The 20,160-nt window shown below is 42.4% G+C and overlaps 2 protein-coding genes across 2 annotated transcripts; both read left to right on the forward strand.

Annotated features, from left to right (window-relative positions):
• Window positions 1-1,460: 1,460 nt before the first annotated feature.
• Window positions 1,461-8,270, forward strand: LOC144338563 (X antigen family member 1-like). The gene is made up of 4 exons (XM_077988491.1): window positions 1,461-1,583; window positions 3,060-3,177; window positions 5,432-5,558; window positions 8,157-8,270. Exons 2-4 carry the CDS (start codon window positions 3,082-3,084, stop codon window positions 8,177-8,179), a joined length of 246 nt encoding a protein of 81 aa, XP_077844617.1. The 5' UTR covers window positions 1,461-1,583; window positions 3,060-3,081; the 3' UTR covers window positions 8,180-8,270.
• A 4,391-nt stretch (window positions 8,271-12,661) lies between these two features.
• LOC114674730 (X antigen family member 1-like) lies at window positions 12,662-19,112 on the forward strand. Its single transcript, XM_077988492.1, has 4 exons — window positions 12,662-12,716; window positions 14,214-14,331; window positions 16,293-16,419; window positions 19,002-19,112. The coding sequence occupies exons 2-4, from the start codon at window positions 14,236-14,238 to the stop codon at window positions 19,022-19,024; spliced, it is 246 nt and encodes an 81-aa protein (XP_077844618.1). The 5' UTR covers window positions 12,662-12,716; window positions 14,214-14,235; the 3' UTR covers window positions 19,025-19,112.
• The last annotated feature ends 1,048 nt before the right edge of the window (window positions 19,113-20,160 follow it).

The following is a 20,160-nucleotide window of genomic DNA, read 5'->3' on the forward strand; positions in this document are numbered from 1 at the left end:
ACACAACCTAAAAAGAAAAAAGTAAACAGGTGTGAGTGTATTTAGTCTTCAGAAGAATTTATTCTATTACATTTATTGGAAGCATTTATAAAACTGCCCAAGGTGGGAGGATCGTTTGAGCCCAGGAAATTGAGACCAGCATGGACAACACAGTGAGACCCCTATCTAAAAAATAATTAAATCAATTACCCAGGTGTGGTGTCTGCACCTGTAGTAGCAGGGACTGGGGAGGCTACATCGGGATGATTGTTTGAGCCCCAAAAATGAAGGCTTCATTGAGGTGTGGTCTTGCCACTGCCCTCCAGCCTGAGTAACAGAACCACACTCTGTATGGAAAAATAAAAAATAAATAACGATTTATAAATAAAGATAAGAAAATAATTCATTTCTTCCACAAAAGGTCTTTCTGAGACACATCCTCCAGTAAGGGGCTGTCTGTTCCCAACGTTTATGAATGCATGAGATTGGACAAAGAGAAACGAAAGCTCTCAAGTCCCTTTTTTCTACTACAAACGCGCGGGGGATGTGGGTCTGAGGACAGCGGAAAACCCTACCCTGTCCTGCAAAGTCCCTGGCTCAATGTGCACGTCCCTTCCTGTGAAAGTTCCTTGCTGCCCGTGCGCCTTGTTCTCTGCCTTCTGTCCCTGCACAGCTGTGAAAGGATAGGTGGTGACTTCCTTCTTTCGTGTTGACTACGACTTAGTCAGTAGGTCTGCAGATCAGTCCTCCCAGAAGTTGAAGTGTGAGTGAGTGTGAGGGGAAGCGGGCGGGCTTCCTGTGCGTTGTGCCACTTGGTCCATGGCCTCTGAGGTCGTCATCTTTCTACTAAACCTCAGCGATACCGCCATGGCCTTGCTATTGTGGGATCCCGGGCCTGGGAAGAAGGAGGGCCATAGAGCACAGCAGAGGAGGGTCAGGTGAACATGGAGTTTTTTGTTTGTTTGTTTTGTCTGTCTGTTTGTTTGTTTGTTTTCACGGAGTCTTGCTCTGTCACCAGGCTGGAGGGCAGTGGCGCAATCTTGGTTCACTGCAACCTCCGCCTCCCGGGTTCAAGCGATTCTCCTGCCTCAGCCTTCTGAGTAGCGGGGAGTACAGGCCCACGTAACCACACCCAGCTAATTTTTGTATTTTCAGTAGAGACAGGGTTTCACCATGTTGACCAGGATGGTCTCGATCTCTTGGCCTCATGATCCACCCGCCTTGGCCCCCCAAAGTGCTGGGATTACAGGGGTGAGCCACTGTGCCCGGCCATGGGGTGAGTTTAGAAAGCTGACATTATTTGAGGTATTTGAATCCTGGGTGGGGGGCAACTCACACACAGAGAGGAGTGATTCCAAAGTCATTAATGGGGACCTAAAGGGGAGCACAGGACAGGACCAGGCGGGATAAGGAGGGGCACCACAACCCTTAAGGCAAGAGGGGACCTCACTGCGCATGCTCCTTTAGTGCCCGCCTCCATGCGCATGTTCACTGGGCGTCTTCCCATCGGCCCGTTAGCCAGTCTGGGGAACTCCGCGGAGCTGTGAGCCAGCAGCTGGGGTCCGTGAGGTCTGGATTCTTTCTCTCCTACTGAGACACAGCGGGTAGGTTCACAGGCCGATCCAACTGGGAGTGAAGTGTGAGTGAGAGTGAGGAGGAACCAGCGGGCTTCCGGAGGGTCGCATGTTTGGTGACTCAGGGTGAGAAGGGCCTCGAAGTTGTCGTCCCTTTCATGCGACGCTGCACCCATTGTCTTGTCATGGCCATAACTAGGGAGGAAGGCAGGCTGAGGAGTGGAGGGGCTCAGGTGAAGCTGGGGCGATGCTGGGGTGCTGCTGGTGGAGGTATCCGAGTCCCAGATGAACCTGTAACCCCGACATTAGATTCCAGACTCCCCAGACGGGACCAGGGGAGGGATGGCATGAGCGGTATGGAAGGGTCCTGGAGACCAGGAACGCTGCAGGCTAGTGACTGCAGCCCCGAGGTCTGTAGACTGCCTGGTACAGGTGTCCTTTGAGGAGTGACCAGTACTTTGTAGCAAATTCTCAACTCCACTGTGGAGATTCCAGTGGGTGGGGCTCTGAGTTCCTAAAAAAGTGATTTGGGTCAGGGGGGGACGAGGGGCCTAGCAAATCATTATGTGACAAAATTCGCCATCACTTCAATTTTAATTCTCTAGCTGTAATTTCCTACTTGTCTCCCTGATGGAGTGTCCAGCTGCAAAACCAACCCCACGGTAAACACCCTGTGTTTTCTGCCGGGAGCCTTAAGACATTGCTCCGCCAGCTAGACCTTCTTAAGTGGCTTTGCAAGCATTCGTTTCAAAAGTTGCACACACTCATACTTGCCCCGGGATTTTTCAGAGTATTTCTAAAAAAAAAAAAAAAAAAAAAAAAAAAAAATTACCAAGTTAACATTTGACCATCAAAGTGGTCGAATCTAGTTGTCCTCTGAAGTGCATTTTGCCAATCACAGTATTCTGCTTGGAGAGTGAAATACGTGTTGATGAGGAAGATAAACATATAGGCCTATACCAAGAAGAAGTTCACAACCTCCTGAGTTCATTGTGCTTCTGCTTATGAATGTCTTAACATTCGATGTTTTCTCTTAGCAGAAAGTTATTTTTCTGATAGTGTTGTTGGACTATCAGAATGGTAGTGCGTTGTTTATGGCCTCCCATTCATAATTGTCTCCCATGTTGACAAAAAATGATCATGGCATCCCATGAAGGAAAGATTAGTCCAGAGGATGATATTTGGGTTTTGTGTGGATGGATGATCGTGTGTGCCCAGATTTTGTCCACAACTTCCTCCTCATGCTTATTCAGAACAGATTACACTCATTCATCCCAACATAGACTAAAATGGCTTCCAAAGTCCTTGAGGATATCTATCTTTGAGTAACCTCTCTGAGGAAAGAATAATGTTATGAAGAATAGGTATACGGGGTAGTGTTGGAGAAATGCCTCTAGACGTACTTATGATAAGAAGTATCTATGTATTCTGCATATTTATATTATTGACCTGTATTAATAGCAAAACTTTTTATCTGCACACACCCACTGAAACACATACACACAGAGCCAGTCCCAGGAGCCCAGTAATGGAGAGCCCCAAGAAGAAGAACCAGCAGCTGAAAGTCGGGATCCTACACCTGTTCAGGAAACAGAAGAAGATCAGGATAGAGCTGAGATCCAAGGTGCTGGGAAGGGAAAGAAAGCATGTCTATGGGGCGGGAAAAGGTCTATGTGTGCGTCATGGTCTATGCCATGAGCAGTAACAGGAGGAAGGAGAACAATAGGAAAAGATACCAAACATTTGCCCAATGTTGGCAGGAAAGGGGAGAGTATAGTTTGCAGCTTCATGCTGTCCCTGGATATAAGGAATCTTATTTTATTCTTCGAGATGGATTTGTGTGCTTGAAAATACAGTCCTTACTAAGTCACTTGAAACCATTTAATTTGGTGCATAAAAATGTACATTATTTCAATAGTTTAATTTGATCCTCTTAGAATGTTGGTGTATGATCTTCTAGCCATGGTCTCCACAGTATTGTAAGCACCCGTTAAATGTGTGTAGAGTGCGAAGTCACCCGAACTTATAACACCATGAAAAAGGCCCCTTTGCAAAGGGATGTTAGCCCCATTGTATAAATAAGAAATCCGAGGCTCAGAGATTGAGGCTTGCAAAGAACACTTGACTCATGGAGAAGGAATTCATATGATGTTCAAAGATTTGTGTTCTTCCTACAATCCATGTTGTAATAATAAAAAGTGAGCAGTTTGCCTAAGATGTATAGCACTCGATTGTGTCTGTGCTGTAAGGTACTTCAGTATTGGCTCAGGACAAAACAGTTCAGTGAAACAGGATAGTAACTCCAGAAAAGAGCTCAATGAATGATAGCCACTGTTTCCTTTGATTGGTGCTTTTGACTGTATATTGGACAAAAGTTGGAAAATTCCGGACACTGGTATACAGGGAGCTATATTAGTGTGATTTCAAGGGGGTTTTAACAGTTGTTTAAATACATTCATAATTACAAAAGTCAAAGTAGGTTAAGATTATCCTGAAACAGAAAACGTATCTCCAACAGGTAGCATTTTCAAGCTAAACATTGACTGAATTTGGGCCTACTTTCTGTAGTCTCACTGCAAGACAATGATTTTTTCTGTTACTTTGGTATATTATTCTAAATGGGATTCATTTATGTAAAGTTACATATAAGGTTCTTGGTCCTAAGCATACCACAACGTTGATTAACTACCCAAACAATTTCCTAGTTACCTCAACAAGGGATGGGTGTCACAACTGTAGAATTTGTCAGAGGCCCACCAAAACATTGATCTAATTCTTCGGAAAATTATGTTTCACTTATGATTAAAGTGGCATTCGTGCAGCTGACTTCAGATTTCATAGATAGTTGACACTTGCTGTTCATAATACACAATGTTAAAGTGCGGGAAATTTACATATCGTATGAGTTATTCTTAGATTGTATTCAAAATAAGACATTGGGCCAGGAGCTCACGACTGTAATCCCAAAATTTTGGGAGGCTGAGTTGTGCAAATCCCTTGATCCCAGGAGTTGAAGACCAGCCTGGACAACATTGAGAAGTCCTGTCTCAAACAAAACAAACAAACAGAAATTAGCCTTGGCGGTGGGGTGCACCCATATGCTCAGCCACTGCGGAGGCTGAGACAGGAGGTTCTGTTGAGCCTGAGAGGTTGGGCTCACACTGGGCCTTGATTGTGCCACAGCACTCCAGCCTGGACGAAAGAGTGAGACCCTGACTCAGAAAACAATAAAGTATCATAAAACAGGGAAACAAAGGTGTAACATCTTTGCACGACATTCATTACCACACTAACTGACAGAGATTTTTTTCTTTTTATTTTCTTTCTTCCTTTTTCTTTTTAATGTGGCAGAGCGTCATCTGTCACCTAGTCTGGATTGCTGTGGCATGGTCTTGACTCACTGCCACCTCCAGCTCTTGGGTTCAAGCGACATCGGCCTCCCAAAGTGCTGAGATTATAGGCATGAGCAACTAAACCCGGCTCAGGCTTTATTTCATAACGCTAAGGAAAAGAATATCATCATTTCCTGGCCAGGCGCAGTGGCTCAAGCCTGTAATCCCAGCACTTTGGGAGGCCGAGGCGGGCGGATCACAAGGTCAGGAGATCGAGACCACAGTGAAACCCCGTCGCTACTAAAAATACAAAAAATTAGCCGGGCGCGGTGGTGGGCGCCTGTAGTCCCAGCTACTCAGGAGGCTGAGGCAGGAGAATGGCGGGAACCCGGGAGGCGGAGCTTGCAGTGAGCCGAGATCGAGCCACTGCACTCCAGCCTGGGCAACAGCGTGAGACTCCGTCTCAAAAAAAAAAAAGAATATCATCATTTCCTTATTTATATTTCATGTCAGAATGCTTAAATCGATATCCTTTGTATTTTGAAGTGCGTGACATGGAAGGTGATCTGCAAGAGCTGCGTCAGTCAAAGACCAGGGTTAAATCTGGATTTGGGTGCTGGCATCAAGGTGAAGATTATACCCAAAGGAGAACACTGTAAAATGCCAGAAGCAGGTATGTTATCCAACAAGATGCAAAGTTATGTGCTTACTCATTTATAGAATATTATACTTGTGATATTAGAGGGATAACATTACTGCTGTCTTCAAAACACAGTGCAAATTCAAACTTTCTTTGAAACGCCGTTCAGACCCAAATGCCAGATTGCAAGACTTAAACACTATGAGATACAGAAACAAATTGGGTGAAAGCTATATTGAATCATCAAACATGGCAGCATTTTCTTAGGATGGTGTGTAACCCACAGCTAACATTTTCAGATCCTTTTCTAATTTCTGCTTTTAGCAAATACATAATGCATTTGTAATAAGAGTTTGTGTGAAGTATGCTGAGCCCTGAAACAGATTCTAGTACCAGCTCTACCATAATTTGTGAGACTCTGGATGAATCGTATAAATTCCACACGCATCCTTGCTCTCATTGAAAAGAATGGATGCACATCAGATAGATTAAAATCCATTTCATTGCTGATTTCCACATGCTCTGGTCCTGTTGGATAGAAGACCAAGATATTCTGATTTTCATGATTTGTTTTTCATAACAGTCAGCTTCCGTCCAATTATAATGTCTGAGTTGAGATTCATGGTTCCTAAGAAAATGAGTGGGCACTCTGCTTGATGTTTGTTTTCCTGTATGGAGTCCTGTATGAGTGTTCTTGGATTCTGTCAAATTCTGAATTCTCTGGCTCTTAAAGAATAACTGCGTTTTAAAGTCTTCCCTCAGTGAAGCCTTGAATGACTGAATGATAAAATGGCAAGAGATCATCAGGTTTCTGTGGCCAGTGAAGTAGGGAGAATGCATGTAGGTCAGTGATGCTCAAGGTGGGTGTAAGATGCTTCTGCTAAGCATGCCCCCTGCCCTCCTGTCAGTCTTCACGAGCTACTCCGTGTAATTAGGTTGAAGACTCATATAGTAGAGTCACCTCTAACCATAGCATAGGTTACGTATTACAGGTTTCTGCCTTGAGACATTATGTGATAGGGTTTGAAGTTCAACAACAGCAGGGTGCTAAATCGTGAGTAGTTGACGTAATTGTGTTTTACACGTATTTTCCAAATTGGTGACTGTTAATTACAATACCTCTTGAAGTTAAAGGAAGCACCCTATGTTGAGGGGAGAAATTACCTACATGTTTTTACTCTACTCTGCTGAACCATTCCATTACACTATTTACATTAAAAGATAGTTCTCAGACTTTTTCCAGGAGCCCATTGAACAAGCCTCAGTTGTATTCTTAGGGAGATCATAGCTTTACATGCACATCTTATTAAAATAAACAGCGCATTCCATGATAAAGGAAAAGAATACTATGAAATAACGATGAAAGAGCCACAGAATAAACTTAAAGGAAAAAGAAAGAGGTAGTGCATAAAAGACAGGTACGAATCATTAGTAAAAGGAAAAGCAGTTGAAATGTCATAAATTAAAAAGATTGTTGTTTTGAAATTTAGCTATAAATAGAGTATTCGGTCGTTTACACAATCTTGAAGAAAATGGAAAAAGCACGACATGGAATATGAACAAAACAGAGTGATTTAATATAGGGCATTATTGAAAGTGACTACAATCTTGAACACTAATATTTTCAGAGCATGGATGAAATGATTGATAAGCTAGGAAGGCATACATTATTTATTTCTCGAATACCTGATTATCTAAGCATCCCAAAGCCTGTGGAAGAAACTGTGAAATATTCCAGCTGTCCCTCAAAAAAAATTTAGTTTTAGAAAGAAATTTTGGCTTTTTCAGCTGTCCTACTCTTGTTTTCCATTTCCGTATCCCTCCATTTTTTCATGTGTGACATGGTTCATAACGCTACCACATGTTGATGACAAAACTGATAGTAATAGCTTAAGAGTAATGCGACCACATACTTAATTGTACAAATGGGAATACTTTCAAGTGTAAAAAGAGGCATGATTCATGTTGACATCACGGTAGGAGAACACTGGGTACAAACGGTTACTGTACCTTACAAACCACAGAAGGGTGAACGAGCCCAAATAAATGTGTTTGCCCTTCTGCACAATAGAGTAAAAACAAATGCAATGTTGGCCTTTCTATTCACTTCACTTATGCAGTTCCTAAGGTGACATTAACCGTTTTCTTTCAAGGTACTACTCAGACCGTTTCCAGGAGCCCATTTGGCATCCAGACCACAGATTCAAGTCAGAATATTAAAAGAATGTTTGCCAAAAATTATACATTTTTCGTAAATTCCTTTTTTGTTTCTTAGGATTTTTGTGTGGCGCTGGTATTTTGAGTAAAACTATGCACAATGTTTGCTTTCTACTTTAAACCCCTCTTTAGTGGGTTCACTTCATTTAATGTGTTTGGACCTTGGTCTGTCTTGCTTTCCTTGTAGCACTAGAAAGCAGGGTGTGTTTGAAAAATATCTTTAATGCATCTGCTTGGACGACTATTGTCAAAGTCTCTACAGAGGTCTACCTGAATGTAAGCAAAGGGTGACTCTTAGGCTTCTGGTTTTGTCCATTGTAGAAAACTAAAACTCTGGTGTCTTTTCCATATCCTTAATGTCATCTAAACACAGTTCTGCTAGTAATGTTCCCACCTGTTATGTTTCTGTTACAGGTGAAGGGCAACCACAAGTTTAAATGAAGAAAAGCTGAAACAACGCAAACCGGTTTTATATTAGATATTTGACTTAAACTATCTCAATAAAGTTTTGCAGCTTTCACCAAAGAAGGCCTGCTCATCTTTTGTTCACTTCCTTCCCGGGTATTTGATAATATTGAAAATCGTGGCTGGGTGCGGTTTCCCACGCCTGTAATCCCAGCACTTTGGGATGCTGAGGCAGGAGGATTGCTTGAGCTCAGCAGTTTGAGACCACATGGGGCAACAGAACAAGACTCTCTACAAAAATAAAAGAGTGAATGCATAATGTATGCACGTCTCTATGTAGCTGCCTTCCCAGCTACTCTAGTGCCAAAGGATGGAGGATACCTTGAGCCAGGAGGTCCAGGAAGAGGTTTTTTTTGTTTGTTTGTTTGTTTGTTTGTTTGTTTTTGAGATAGAGACTCTATTTAAAAAAAAAATAAATGTCATTTTTGAAATTTTGTATTCTGATTGAGCTGGTGTGCACAGGGATGATTTTATGAAATACATATTTGGTCCTAGACCCTGCTTCCTGGCACACAACTCCTACAATTTTTAGAATCTCCACAAAGTGGTGTCTTTTTATATGCCAGTGAGTTGCTGGCAGCACCTAGGTAGCTCTAGGCTGGGGAATAAGAGTGTTGGGACTTTCAGCCCCCCCGCTCAACCTTCAGGAAGGGAGAGGGGCAGAAAGTTAGATTCATCCCCAATGGCAGGACAACAGTTTAATCTACACCTACATAATGAAACCCTCCATCAAAACCAAAAGGACGGGATTCAGAGAGCTTCTGGCTAGCTGAACATATGGAGGGCAGCACGCCCCTAGTGGGCACAGAAGCTCCCCGCCCCTTCCCCCAAACCTTGTGCTGTGTCTCCTCATCTGCTTCCTTTCCTAGGGTATCCCGCTTGCCACAGAACATGTGAGAAGTCCCTGGGCTATGGAGCTAGATGAGAGAATTAGGGCCTAGGTAGAAGAAAGGGTCAAGCAACCAGGGCAACTTGCTGAAGCAAGATGACTTGGGTCCTACCTACACTGTCTCTTTAGAGGCTATGGCATGAAGTAGCCATGGGTTTCCATACTGCCTCTCACACAGTGCCCTTGATATGGTGGGCAAGATACTTACACCCTTTGGGACTGTTTTTCCATTTCTAAAGTAGAAATTACAATATGTACACGAAAACTACTTGCTATGAAAAATAAAGGAAATAACATCAAGCAGGCTTTACATTGCAGATAAATTTGGCTTCCTACTTAGATTTCCTTTTTTCCTTTAGATTTCAAACTTTTTCATTTCATTTTTCCTTACAGCTACATTTCTAGTGTGTGATAACCTGCTTTTGAATTTTAAGTAAGAATGTCAGCTTTTAAAATACATTTGAATTCAGAAAATAAATATTTGATTTAAATATGTTAACTTAATAGCAGTGTAGCTGGTGTCACCCACGGTATACATTCTGAAGTTAATTTCTAAATAACCGAGGTGGGACAAAAGCAACTGAATGTCTGCAGTGTGGGCTGAAAACCTTTGCTGCGTGTTATGTGGGTGGATCACCTGACGTCAGGAGTATGAGACCAGCCTGGCCAACATGGTGAAACCCCATCTCTACTGAAAATACAAAAATTAGCCAGGTGTGGTGGTGTATGCATGTAAATCTCAACTACTGGGGAGGTCGAGGCAGGAGAATCACTTGAACCCAGGAGGCGGAGATTTCCAGTGATCTGAGATCGGGCCATTGTACTCCAGTCTGGAAAATAAAGAGTGAAACTCCATTAAAAAAAAAAAAAAAACAAAAACAGGAAGGAAGGAAAAGAGAAAAAGAAAAAGAGAAAGAGTGAGAGACGAGGGAGCGAGCGATAAAGGAACAGAGGGAGGGAGGGAGGGACTGTACCCAAAGGTACAGCAATGGGACTGCAGGGCCAAATGGTATTTCTGTTCTTAAGTCCGCGAGGAATTGCCACACTCCTTTCCACAATGGTTGAACTAATTTATACTCCAACTAACAGGTGTAAGCGTTGCCTTTTCTACACAAACTCACCAGCATCTCTTATTTTTGTTCTTGCTTTTTATCCAGTCTTACAGACTCTGACTCTGTTTTTTGAGACAGGATCTCTTTCTGTCTGTGAACCTGAATTCCACTGTTGTGTGAGACTTCCCAGGATTGCAGCTCTCTCAAATGCCTGTGTTTGAACTTAATGAATTTGTTACATTTTCAGTGGTTTTCTTCTTACCCCCTGTTATGGCTGTCACTTTTTCCACACATGCTCTGCCAGAGGTGGTGTAGTTTTTGTGTGTCATCCCTCCTCAGAGGGCTAGTCATTCTTTTGTATCGGTTCCCATGGCTGCCTTATTACCTCCGGTCTCTCATGATCTAAAAACAAAGCAAAAGAAAAGATAATGCCATAGATTATGAGGCTTTTTCTCATTTTCAGGGCTAAAGTGACTTTCTCTTGAGGCTTTCTAAATCTTACCTGGTGGTGGAATTCTCCTTTGTTAATATTTTGAGTACTGGTACAAAAATACAGCATTTAAATATATGAAGTAAAACATAATCCAGGGGCTAGCTGATTATGGTTTGAGATCTAAATACAGCCCATGACTTGTTTTGCATAGCCATTGAGATAAGGACATTTTTTCCATTTAAAAGTATCATTTCTAAAAAACAGAACAATATGCCACAGAACCTACATGACCCACAAAGACTGAAATAATTACGATCAGATCTATTAAAGGAAAATTTGGTGACATATTTAATCAAATACCTGTTAATCTGCTTCACATTATGGCATACATCATTTCATCCATTAATTAATTTATTTACACAAGGATTGAAAATATGGATGTTACTCTATCCCTTCAAGAAAGCATCCAGCTTTGTGATACCATGGTTTCAGTCTGGGAAGCTTGTCCCAGGGATCAGGTCAATATACGAACATATATTTGAGGTAGGAGACTGGCAGGACTTGTTTTCCGGTCAGAACTGAGCCTAGAGCGTACAATCAGAATCTTTGGCTATTTCTGAAACATACACTGTCTGAATGACCTACAGATATATTCAGGGAAATCAGTTACCAGTCCAGAGATTTAAATTTGAAATAACACAACCTAAAAAGAAAAACGTATACAGGTGTGAATGTATTTAGTCTACAGAAGAATTTATTCAACTATGTTTATTGGAAGCATGGCAGAAAACCCAGAACCAGAGAACAAACTGATTAATAAAAGCATTTATAAAACTGGTCAAGGTGGGAGGATCGTTTGAGCCCAGGAAATTGAGACCAGCATGGGCAACACAGTGAGACCACTATCTAAAGATTAAGGAAACCAATTACCCAGGTGTTGTGTCTGCACCTGTAGTAGCAGGGACTGGGGAGGATTCTTAGAGCCCAGAAGAGGGAGGCTTCATTGAGGTGTGGTCTTGCCACTGCCCTCCAGCCTGATCAACAGAACCACACTCTGTCTGGAAAAATAAAAATAAAAAAGGATTGATAAATAAAGATATGAAAATAATTTATTTCTTCCACAAAAAGTCTTTCTGAGACACATCCTCCAGTAAGGGGCTGTCTGTTCCCAACGTTTATGAATGCATGAGATTGGACAAAGAGAAACGAAAGCTCTCAAGTTCCTTTTTTCTACTACAAACGCCCTGGGGATGTGGGTCTGGGGACAGCGGAAAACCCTACCCTGTCCTGCAAAGTCCCTGGCTCAATGTGCATGTCCCTTTCTATGAAAGTTCCTTGCTGCCCGTGCGCCTTGTTCTCTGCCTTCTGTCCCTGCACAGCTGTGAAAGGAGAGGTGGTGACTTCCTTTTTTCGTGCTGACTTCAATTTAGCCAGTAGGTCTGCGGTTGTGTGGTCCCGAGCATGGGAATAAGGAGGGTCACAGAGGAGAGGGGAGGAGGGTCAGGTGAACATGGAGTGAGGTTTTTTGTTTGTTTGTTTTCTCCGTTGTTTGTTAGTTTTCACGGGCTCTTGCTCTGTCACCAGGCTGGAGTGCAGTGGTGCAATCTCGGCTCACTGTAACCTCCATCTCCCCGGTTCAAGCGATTCTCCTGCCTCAGCCTCCCGAGTAGCTGGGAGTACAGGTGCACGCAACCACACCCAGCTAACTTTTGTAATTTCAGTAGAGTCGGGGTTTCACCATGTTGGCCAGGATGGTCTCGATCTCTTGGCCTCATGATCCACCCGCCTCGGGCCCCCAAAGTGCTGGGATTACAGGCGTGAGCCACCGGGCCGGGCCATGGGGTGAGTTGTGAAGGGTGACATTATTTGGGGTATTTGAGTCCTGGGTGGGGTGCAGCCCACACACAGAAAGGAGGCATTCCAAAGTCGTTCATGGGGACCTGGGAAGGAGCACAGGATAGGGCCAGGCGGGATAAGGAGGGGCACCACAGCCCTTAAGGCGAGAGGGGACCTCACTGCGCATGCTCCTTTGGTGCCCGCCTTTGTGCGCATGTTCCCTAGGCGTCCTCCCATCGGCCCTTTCGCCAGTGTGGGGAACTCGGCGGAGCTGTGAGCTGGCAACTCCGGTTCCTGAGGTCTGTATTCTTTCTCTCCTACTGAGACACAGCGGGTAGGTCCACAGGCCGATCCAACTGGGAGTTGAAGTGTGAGTGAGAGTGAGGAGGAGTCAGCAGGCTTCTGGATCGTGGCGTGGTCAGTGACTCAAAGTGAGAAGGGCCTTGAAGTCGTCGTCCCTTTGATGCCACGCCACGCCCATGGACCTTCTTGTCTCGTCACAGCCATAACTAGGAAGAAAGGAAGGCTGAGGAGTGGAGGGGCTCAGGTGAAACTGGGGCGATGCTGGGGTGCTCTTGGAGGTTTCCAAGTCCCAAAAGCACCTGGAACCCTGACAGAAGATTCTAGACTCCCCAGACGGGACCGGGGAGGGATGGCATGAGCGGTATGGAAGGGTCCTTAGGACGGGGAACGCTGCGGGCTAGTGACCGCAGCCCCGAGGTGTGTAGAGTATAGGTGTCCTGTGAGGAGTGCCCACTGCTGTGTAGCAAATTCCCAACTCCACTGTGGAGATTCCAGTGGGTGGGGTTCTGAGTTCCTAAAAAAGTGATTTGGGTTGGTGGTGGGGAGCGGGGGCTTAGCAAATCATTATGTAACAAAATTCGTGGTCACTCAATTTTAATTCTCTAGCTGTAATTTCCTGCTTGTCTCCCTGATGGAGTGTCCAGTTGTGAAACCAACCTCATGGGAAATACCCTGTGTTTTTTGCCAGGAGCCTTCAGACATTGCTCAGCTAGACAGACCTACTTAAGTGGCTTTGCAAGCATTCGATTCAAAAGATGCACATACTCATACTTGCCCCGGTACTTTCAGAGTATTTCTAAATTAGAAAAGAAAATGACCAAGTTAACATTTGACGATGAAAGTGGTCGAATACAGCTGTCCTGTCAAGTGCATTTTCCCAATCACAGTATTCTGTTTGCAGAGTGAAATATGTGTTGATGAGGAAGATCAGCGTATAGGCCTATACCAAGAAGAAGTTCACAACCTCCTGAGCTCATTGTGCCTCTGCTTGTGAATGTCTTAACAATCGATGTTTTGTCTTAGCAGAAACTTATTTTTCTGATAGTGTTGTGTTGTTGGATTATCAGAATGCTGGTTCATTGTTTATGGTCTCCCATTGATAATGGACTCCCATGCTGATAAAAGATGATCATGGCATCCCATGAAGGAGAGATTAGTACAGAGGATATTTGGGTTTTGTGTGGATGGATGATCGTGTGTGCCCAGATTTTGTCCATAAATTCCTCCTCATGCTTATTCAGAACAGATTACACACATTCATCGCAACATAGATTAAAATGGCTTCCAAATTCCTTGAGGATATCTATCTTTGAGTAACCTCTCTGAGGAAAGAATAATGTTATGAAGAATAGGTATACGGGATAGTGTTGGAGGAATGCCTCTAGACGTACTTATATAAGAAATATCTATGTATTCTGTATATTTATATTATTGACATGTATTAATAACAAAACTTTTTATCTGCACACACCCACTGACACACATACACACAGAGCCAATCCCAGGAGCCCAGTAATGGAGAGCCCCAAGAAGAGGAAACAGCAGCTGAAAGTCGTGATCCTACGCCTGTTCAGAAGACAGAAGAAGATCAGGATAGAGCTGAGATCCAAGGTGCTGGGAAGGGAAAGAAAGCATGTCTATGGGGCGGGAAAAGGTCTATGTTTGTGTCGTGCCCTATGCCATGAGCAGTAACAGGAGGAAAGAGAACACTAGGAAAAGATACCAAACATTTGCTCAAACTAGGCAGGAAAGGGGAGAGTATAGTTTGCACCCTCATGCTGTCCCTGGATATAAGGAAACTTATTTTATTCTTCGAGATGGATTTTGTATGCTTGAAAATACAGTCCCTACTAAATCACTTTAAACAGTTAATTTGGTGTATAAAAATGTACATTATTTCACTAGTTTAATTTGATCTTCTTAGAATGTTGGTGTATGATCTTCTCAGCCCATGGTGTCCACAGTGTTGTAAGCACCCATTAATTGACTGTAGAGTGCCAAGTCACCCGAACTTAAAACACCGTGAATAAGGTCCCTTTGCAAAAGGATGTTAGCCCCACTGTATAAATAAGAAATCCGAGGCTCAGAGATTGAGGCTTGCAAAGAACACTTGACTCATAGAGAAGGAATTCATATTATGTTCAAAGGTTTGTGTTCTTCCTACAATCCGTGTTGTAATAATAAAAAGTGAGCAGTTTGCCTAAGATGCATAACACTCGATTGTGTCTGTACTGTAAGGTACTTCAGTATTGGCTCAGGACAAAACAGTTCAGTGAAGCAGGATAGTAACTCCAGAATGACAGTTACTCAATGAATGACAGCCACTGTTTCCTTTGATCGGTCTTTTTGACAGTATGTGGGAGAAAAGTTGGATAATTCTGGACCCTAGTATACAGGGAGCTATATTAGTGTGATTTTAAGGGGGTTTTAACAGTTGTTTAAATACATTCATAGTTAGAAAAGTCACAGTAGGATAAGATTATCCTGAAACAGAAAATGTATCCTCAACAGGTAGCATTTTCAAGCGAAACATTGACGGAATTTGGGCCTACTTTCCGTAGTCGCACTGCAAGACAATGATTTTTCTGTTACTTTTGGTACATTATTCTAAATGGGATTCATTTATGTAAAGTTACATATAAGGTTCTTGGTCCTAAGCATACCACAACGTTGATTAACTACCCAAACAATCTCCAAGTTACCTCAACAAGGGATGGGTGTCCCAACTGTAGGATTTGCCAGAGGCCCACCAAAACATTGATCTAATTCTTCGGAAAATTACGTTTCACTTATGATTAAAGTGGCATTCATGCGGCTGACTTCAGATTTCATAGATAGTTGACACTTGCTGTTCATAATACACAAAGGTAAAGTGCGGGAAATTTACGTATCGTATGAGTTATTCTTAGATTGTAATTCAAAATAAGACATTGGGCCAGGAGCTCATGACTGTAATCCCAAAATTTTGGGAGGCTGAGTTGGGCAAATCCCTTGATCTGAGGAGTTGAAGACCAGCCTGGACAACATTGAGAAGTCCTGTCTCAAACAAAACAAACAAACAGAAATTAGCCTTAGTGGTGGGGTTAGCCATATGCTCAGCTACTGCAGAGGATGAGACAGGAGGTTCTGTTGAGCCTGAGAGGTTGGGCTCACACTGGGCCTTGATTGTGCCACAGCACTCCAGCCTGGACGAAAGAGTGAGACCCTGACTCAGAAAACAATAAAGTATCATAAAACAGGGAAACAAAGGTGTATCATCTTTGCATGACATTAATTACCACGCTGACAGAGATTTTTTCATTTTATTTTCTTTCTTTCTTCCTTTTTCTTTTTAATGTGGCAGAGCGTCATCTGTCAGCCAGTCTGGATTGCTGTGGCATGGTCTTGACTCACTGCCACCTCCAGCTCTTGGGTTCAAGTGACATCGGCCTCCCAAAGTGCTGAGATTACAGGCATGAGCCACTACACCCGGCTCAGGCTTTATTTCATAACGCTAAGGAAAAGAATATCATCATTTCCTTATTTATATTTCATGTCAGATTGCTTACATCGATATCCTTTGTATTTTGAAGTGCGTGACATGGAAGGTGATCTGCAAGAGCTGCGTGAGTCAAAGACCGGGGTTAAATCTGGATTTGGGTGCTGGCGTCAAGGTGAAGATTATACCCAAGGGAGAACACTGTAAAATGCCAGAAGCAGGTATGTTATCCAACAAGATGCAAAGTTATGTGCTTTCTCATTTACACAATATTATACTTTTGATAATAGAGAGATAACATTACTGCTACTTTAAAAACACAGTGCAAATGCAAACTTTCTTTGAAATGCCGTTCAGACCCAAATGCCAGATTGCAAGACTTAAACACAATCAGATGCAGAAACAAATTGGGTCAAAGTCATTTTGAATCATCAAACACGGCAGCATTTTCTTAGTTTGGTGTATAACCAACAGCTAACAGTTTTCAGATTCTTTTCTCATTTCTGCTTTTAACAAATACATAATGCATATGCAATAAGAGTTTGTGTGAAGTATGCTGAGCCCTGAAGCAGATTCTAGTACCAGCTCTACCATAATTTGTGAGACTCTAGATGAATCGTATAAATTCCACACCCATCTTTGCTCTTACTGAGAAGAGTGAATGCACATCAGATAGATTAAAATCCATTTCGTTGCTCATTTCCACATGCTCTGGTTCTGTTGGGTAGAAGACCAAGATATTCTGATTTTCATGATTTGTTTTTCACAACAGTCAGCTTCCGTCCAATTATAATGTCTGAGTTGAGATTCATGGTTCCTAAGAAAATGAGTGGGCACTCTGCTTGATGTTTGTTTTCCTGTATGGAGTCCTGTATGAGTGTTCTTGGATTTTGTCAAATTCTGAATTCTCTGGCTCTTAAAGAATAACTGTGTTTTAAAGTCTTCCCTCAGTGAAGCCTTGAATGACTGAATGATAAAATGGCAAGAGATCATCAGGTTTCTGTGGCCAGTGAAGTAGGGAGAATGCATGTAGGTCAGTGATGCTCAAGGTGGGTGTAAGATGCTTCTGCTAAGCATGCCCCCTGCCCTCCTGTCAGTCTTCATGAGCTACTTCGTGTAATTAGATTGAAGACTCATATAGTAGAGTCACCTCTAACCATAGTATAGGTTACATAGTACAGGTTTCTGCCTTGAGACATTATGTGATAGGGTTTGTAGTTCAACAACAGCAGGGTGCTAATTCCTGAGTAGTTGACATAAGTCTGTTTTGCACATGTTTTCCAAATTGGTGACTGTTAATTACAATACCTCTTGAAGTTAAAGGAAGCACCCCATGTTGAAGGGAGAAATTACCTACATGTTTTTACTCTACTCTGCTGAACCATTCCATTACACTATTTACATTAAAAGATAGTTCTCACATGACTTCCAGGACCCACTGAACAAGCCTCAGTTGTATTCTTAGGGAGATCATAGCTTTCAATGCGCGTCTTATTAAAATAAACAGCATTTTACATGATAAAGGAAAAGAATACTATGAAATAACAATAAAAGAGCCACAGAATAAACTTAAAGGAAAAAGAAAGAAGTAATGAATAAAAGACAGATACGAATCATTAGTAAAAGGAAAAGTAGTTCAAATGTCATAAATTTAAAAGATTGTTGTTTTGAAAATTAGCTATAAATAGAGTGTTCAGTCGTTTACAGAATCATGAAGAAAATGGAAAAAGCACGACATGGAATATGAACAAGACAGAGTGATTTAATATAGGGCTTTATTGAAAGCGAATACAATCTTGATCAGAGCGTGGATAAAATGGTTGATAAGCTAGGAAAGCATACATTATTTATTTCTCGAATACCCGATTATCTAAGCATCACAAAACCTGTGGAAGAAACTGTGAAATTTTCCAGTTGTCCCTCAAAAACATTTACTTTTAGAAATAAATTTTGGGTTTTTCAGCTGTCCTACTCTTTCCATTTCCGTATCCTTCCATTTTTTCATGTGTGACAGGGTTCATAACGCTATCACATATTGATGACAAAACTGATAGTGATAGCATAAGAGTAATGCGGCCATATACTTAATTGTACAAATGGGAATGCTTTCAAGTGTTAAAAGAGGCATGATTCACATTGACATCACGGTAGGAGAACACTGGGGACAAACGGTTACTGTACCTTACAAACCACAGAAGGGTGAACGAGCCCAAATAAATGTTTTTGCCCTTCTGCACAATAGAGTAAAAACAAATGCAATGCTGTTCTCTCTATTCACTTCACTTATGCAGTTCCTAAGGTGACATTAACCGTTTTCTTTCAAGATAGTATTCAGACCGTTTCCAGGAGCCCATTTGGCATCCAGACCGCAGATTCAAGCCAGAACATTAAAAGAGTGTTTGCCAAAAATTATACATTTTTCATGTGTTCCTTTTTTGTTTCTTAGGATTTTTGTGTGACGCTGGTATTTTGAGCAAAACTATGCACAATGTTTGCTTTCTACTTTAAACCTCTCTTTAGTGGGTTCACTTCATTTAATGTGTTTGAACCTCGGACTGTCTTGCTTTCCTTGTAGCACTAGGAAGCAGGGTGTGTTTGAAAAATATCTTTAATGCATCCGCTTGGACAACTATTGTCAAAGTCTCTACAGAGGTCTACCTGAATGTAAGCAAAAGGGTGACTCTTAGGCTTCTGGTTTTGTCCATTGTAGAAAACTAAAACTCTGGTGTCTTTTCCATATCCTTAATGTCATCTAAACACAGTTCTGCTAGTAATGTTCCCACCTGTTATGTTTCTGTTACAGGTGAAGGGCAACCACAAGTTTAAATGAAGAAAAGCTGAAACAACACAAACCGGTTTTATATTAGATATTTGACTTAAACTATCTCAATAAAGTTTTGCAGCTTTCACCAAAGAAGGCCTGCTCATCTTTTGTTCACTTCCTTCCCAGGTATTTGATAATATTGAAAATCGTGGCTGGGTGCGGTTTCCCACGCCTATAATCCCAGCACTTTGGGATGCTGAGGCAGGAGGATTGCTTGAGCTCAGCAGTTTGAGACCACATGGGGCAACAGAACAAGACTCTCTACAAAAATAAAAGAGTGAATGCATAATGTATGCATGTCTCTATGTAGCTCTCTTCCCAGCTACTCTAGAGCCAAAGGGTGGAGGATGCCTTGAGCCCAGGAGGTCCAGGAAGAGGTTATTATTATTATTTTTTTTTTGAGATAGAGACTCTATTTTAAAAAAGTTAAGTATCATTTTTGAAATTTTGTATTCTGATTGAGCTGGTGTGCACAGGGATGATATTATGAAATACATATTTGGTCCTAGACCCTGCTTCCTGGCACACAACTCCTACAATTTTTAGAATCTCCACAAAGTGGTTTCTTTTTGTATGCTAGTGCGTTGCTGGCAGCACCTAGGTAGCTCTAGGCTGGGGAATAAGAGTGTTGGGACTTTCAGCCCTCTGCTCAACCTTCAGGAAGGGAGAGGGACAGAAGGTTAAGTTGATCCCCAAAGACGGGACAACAGTTTAATCAGTCACACTTACATAATGAAAATCTTCATCAAAATCAAAAGGACAGGATTCAGAGAGCTTCTGGCTAGCTTAACATATGGAGGGCATGCCCCTAGTGGGCACAGAAGCCCCCTGCCCCTTCGGCCATACCCCGTGTTGTGTCTCCTCATCTCCTTCCTTTCCTAGGGTATCCCGCTTGCCACAGAACATGTGAGAAGTCCCTGGGCTATAGAGCTAGATGAGAGAATTAGGGCCTAGGTAGAAGAAAGGGTCAAGCAACCAGGGCAACCTGCTGAAGCAAGATGGCTTGGGTCTTACCTACACTGTCTCTTTACAGGCTATGGCATGAAGTAGCCATGGATTTCCATCCTGCCTCTCACACAGTGCCCTTGATATGGTGGGCAAGATACTTACACCCTTTGGGACTGTTTTTCCATTTCTA

This window comes from Macaca mulatta, chromosome X (genome assembly GCF_049350105.2).
Source record: "Macaca mulatta isolate MMU2019108-1 chromosome X, T2T-MMU8v2.0, whole genome shotgun sequence".
NCBI lineage: Eukaryota > Metazoa > Chordata > Mammalia > Primates > Cercopithecidae > Macaca > Macaca mulatta.

Coding starts and splice junctions, on each gene's coding strand:
- LOC144338563 (XM_077988491.1), top strand. CDS start 3,082: ATGGAGAGCCCCAAGAAGAAGAACCAGCAGCTGAAAGTCGGGATCCTA. Junction 3,178..5,431: donor GGATAGAGCTGAGATCCAAG/GTGCTGGGAAGG, acceptor TGTATTTTGAAG/TGCGTGACATGGAAGGTGAT. Junction 5,559..8,156: donor CTGTAAAATGCCAGAAGCAG/GTATGTTATCCA, acceptor TTTCTGTTACAG/GTGAAGGGCAACCACAAGTT.
- LOC114674730 (XM_077988492.1), top strand. CDS start 14,236: ATGGAGAGCCCCAAGAAGAGGAAACAGCAGCTGAAAGTCGTGATCCTA. Junction 14,332..16,292: donor GGATAGAGCTGAGATCCAAG/GTGCTGGGAAGG, acceptor TGTATTTTGAAG/TGCGTGACATGGAAGGTGAT. Junction 16,420..19,001: donor CTGTAAAATGCCAGAAGCAG/GTATGTTATCCA, acceptor TTTCTGTTACAG/GTGAAGGGCAACCACAAGTT.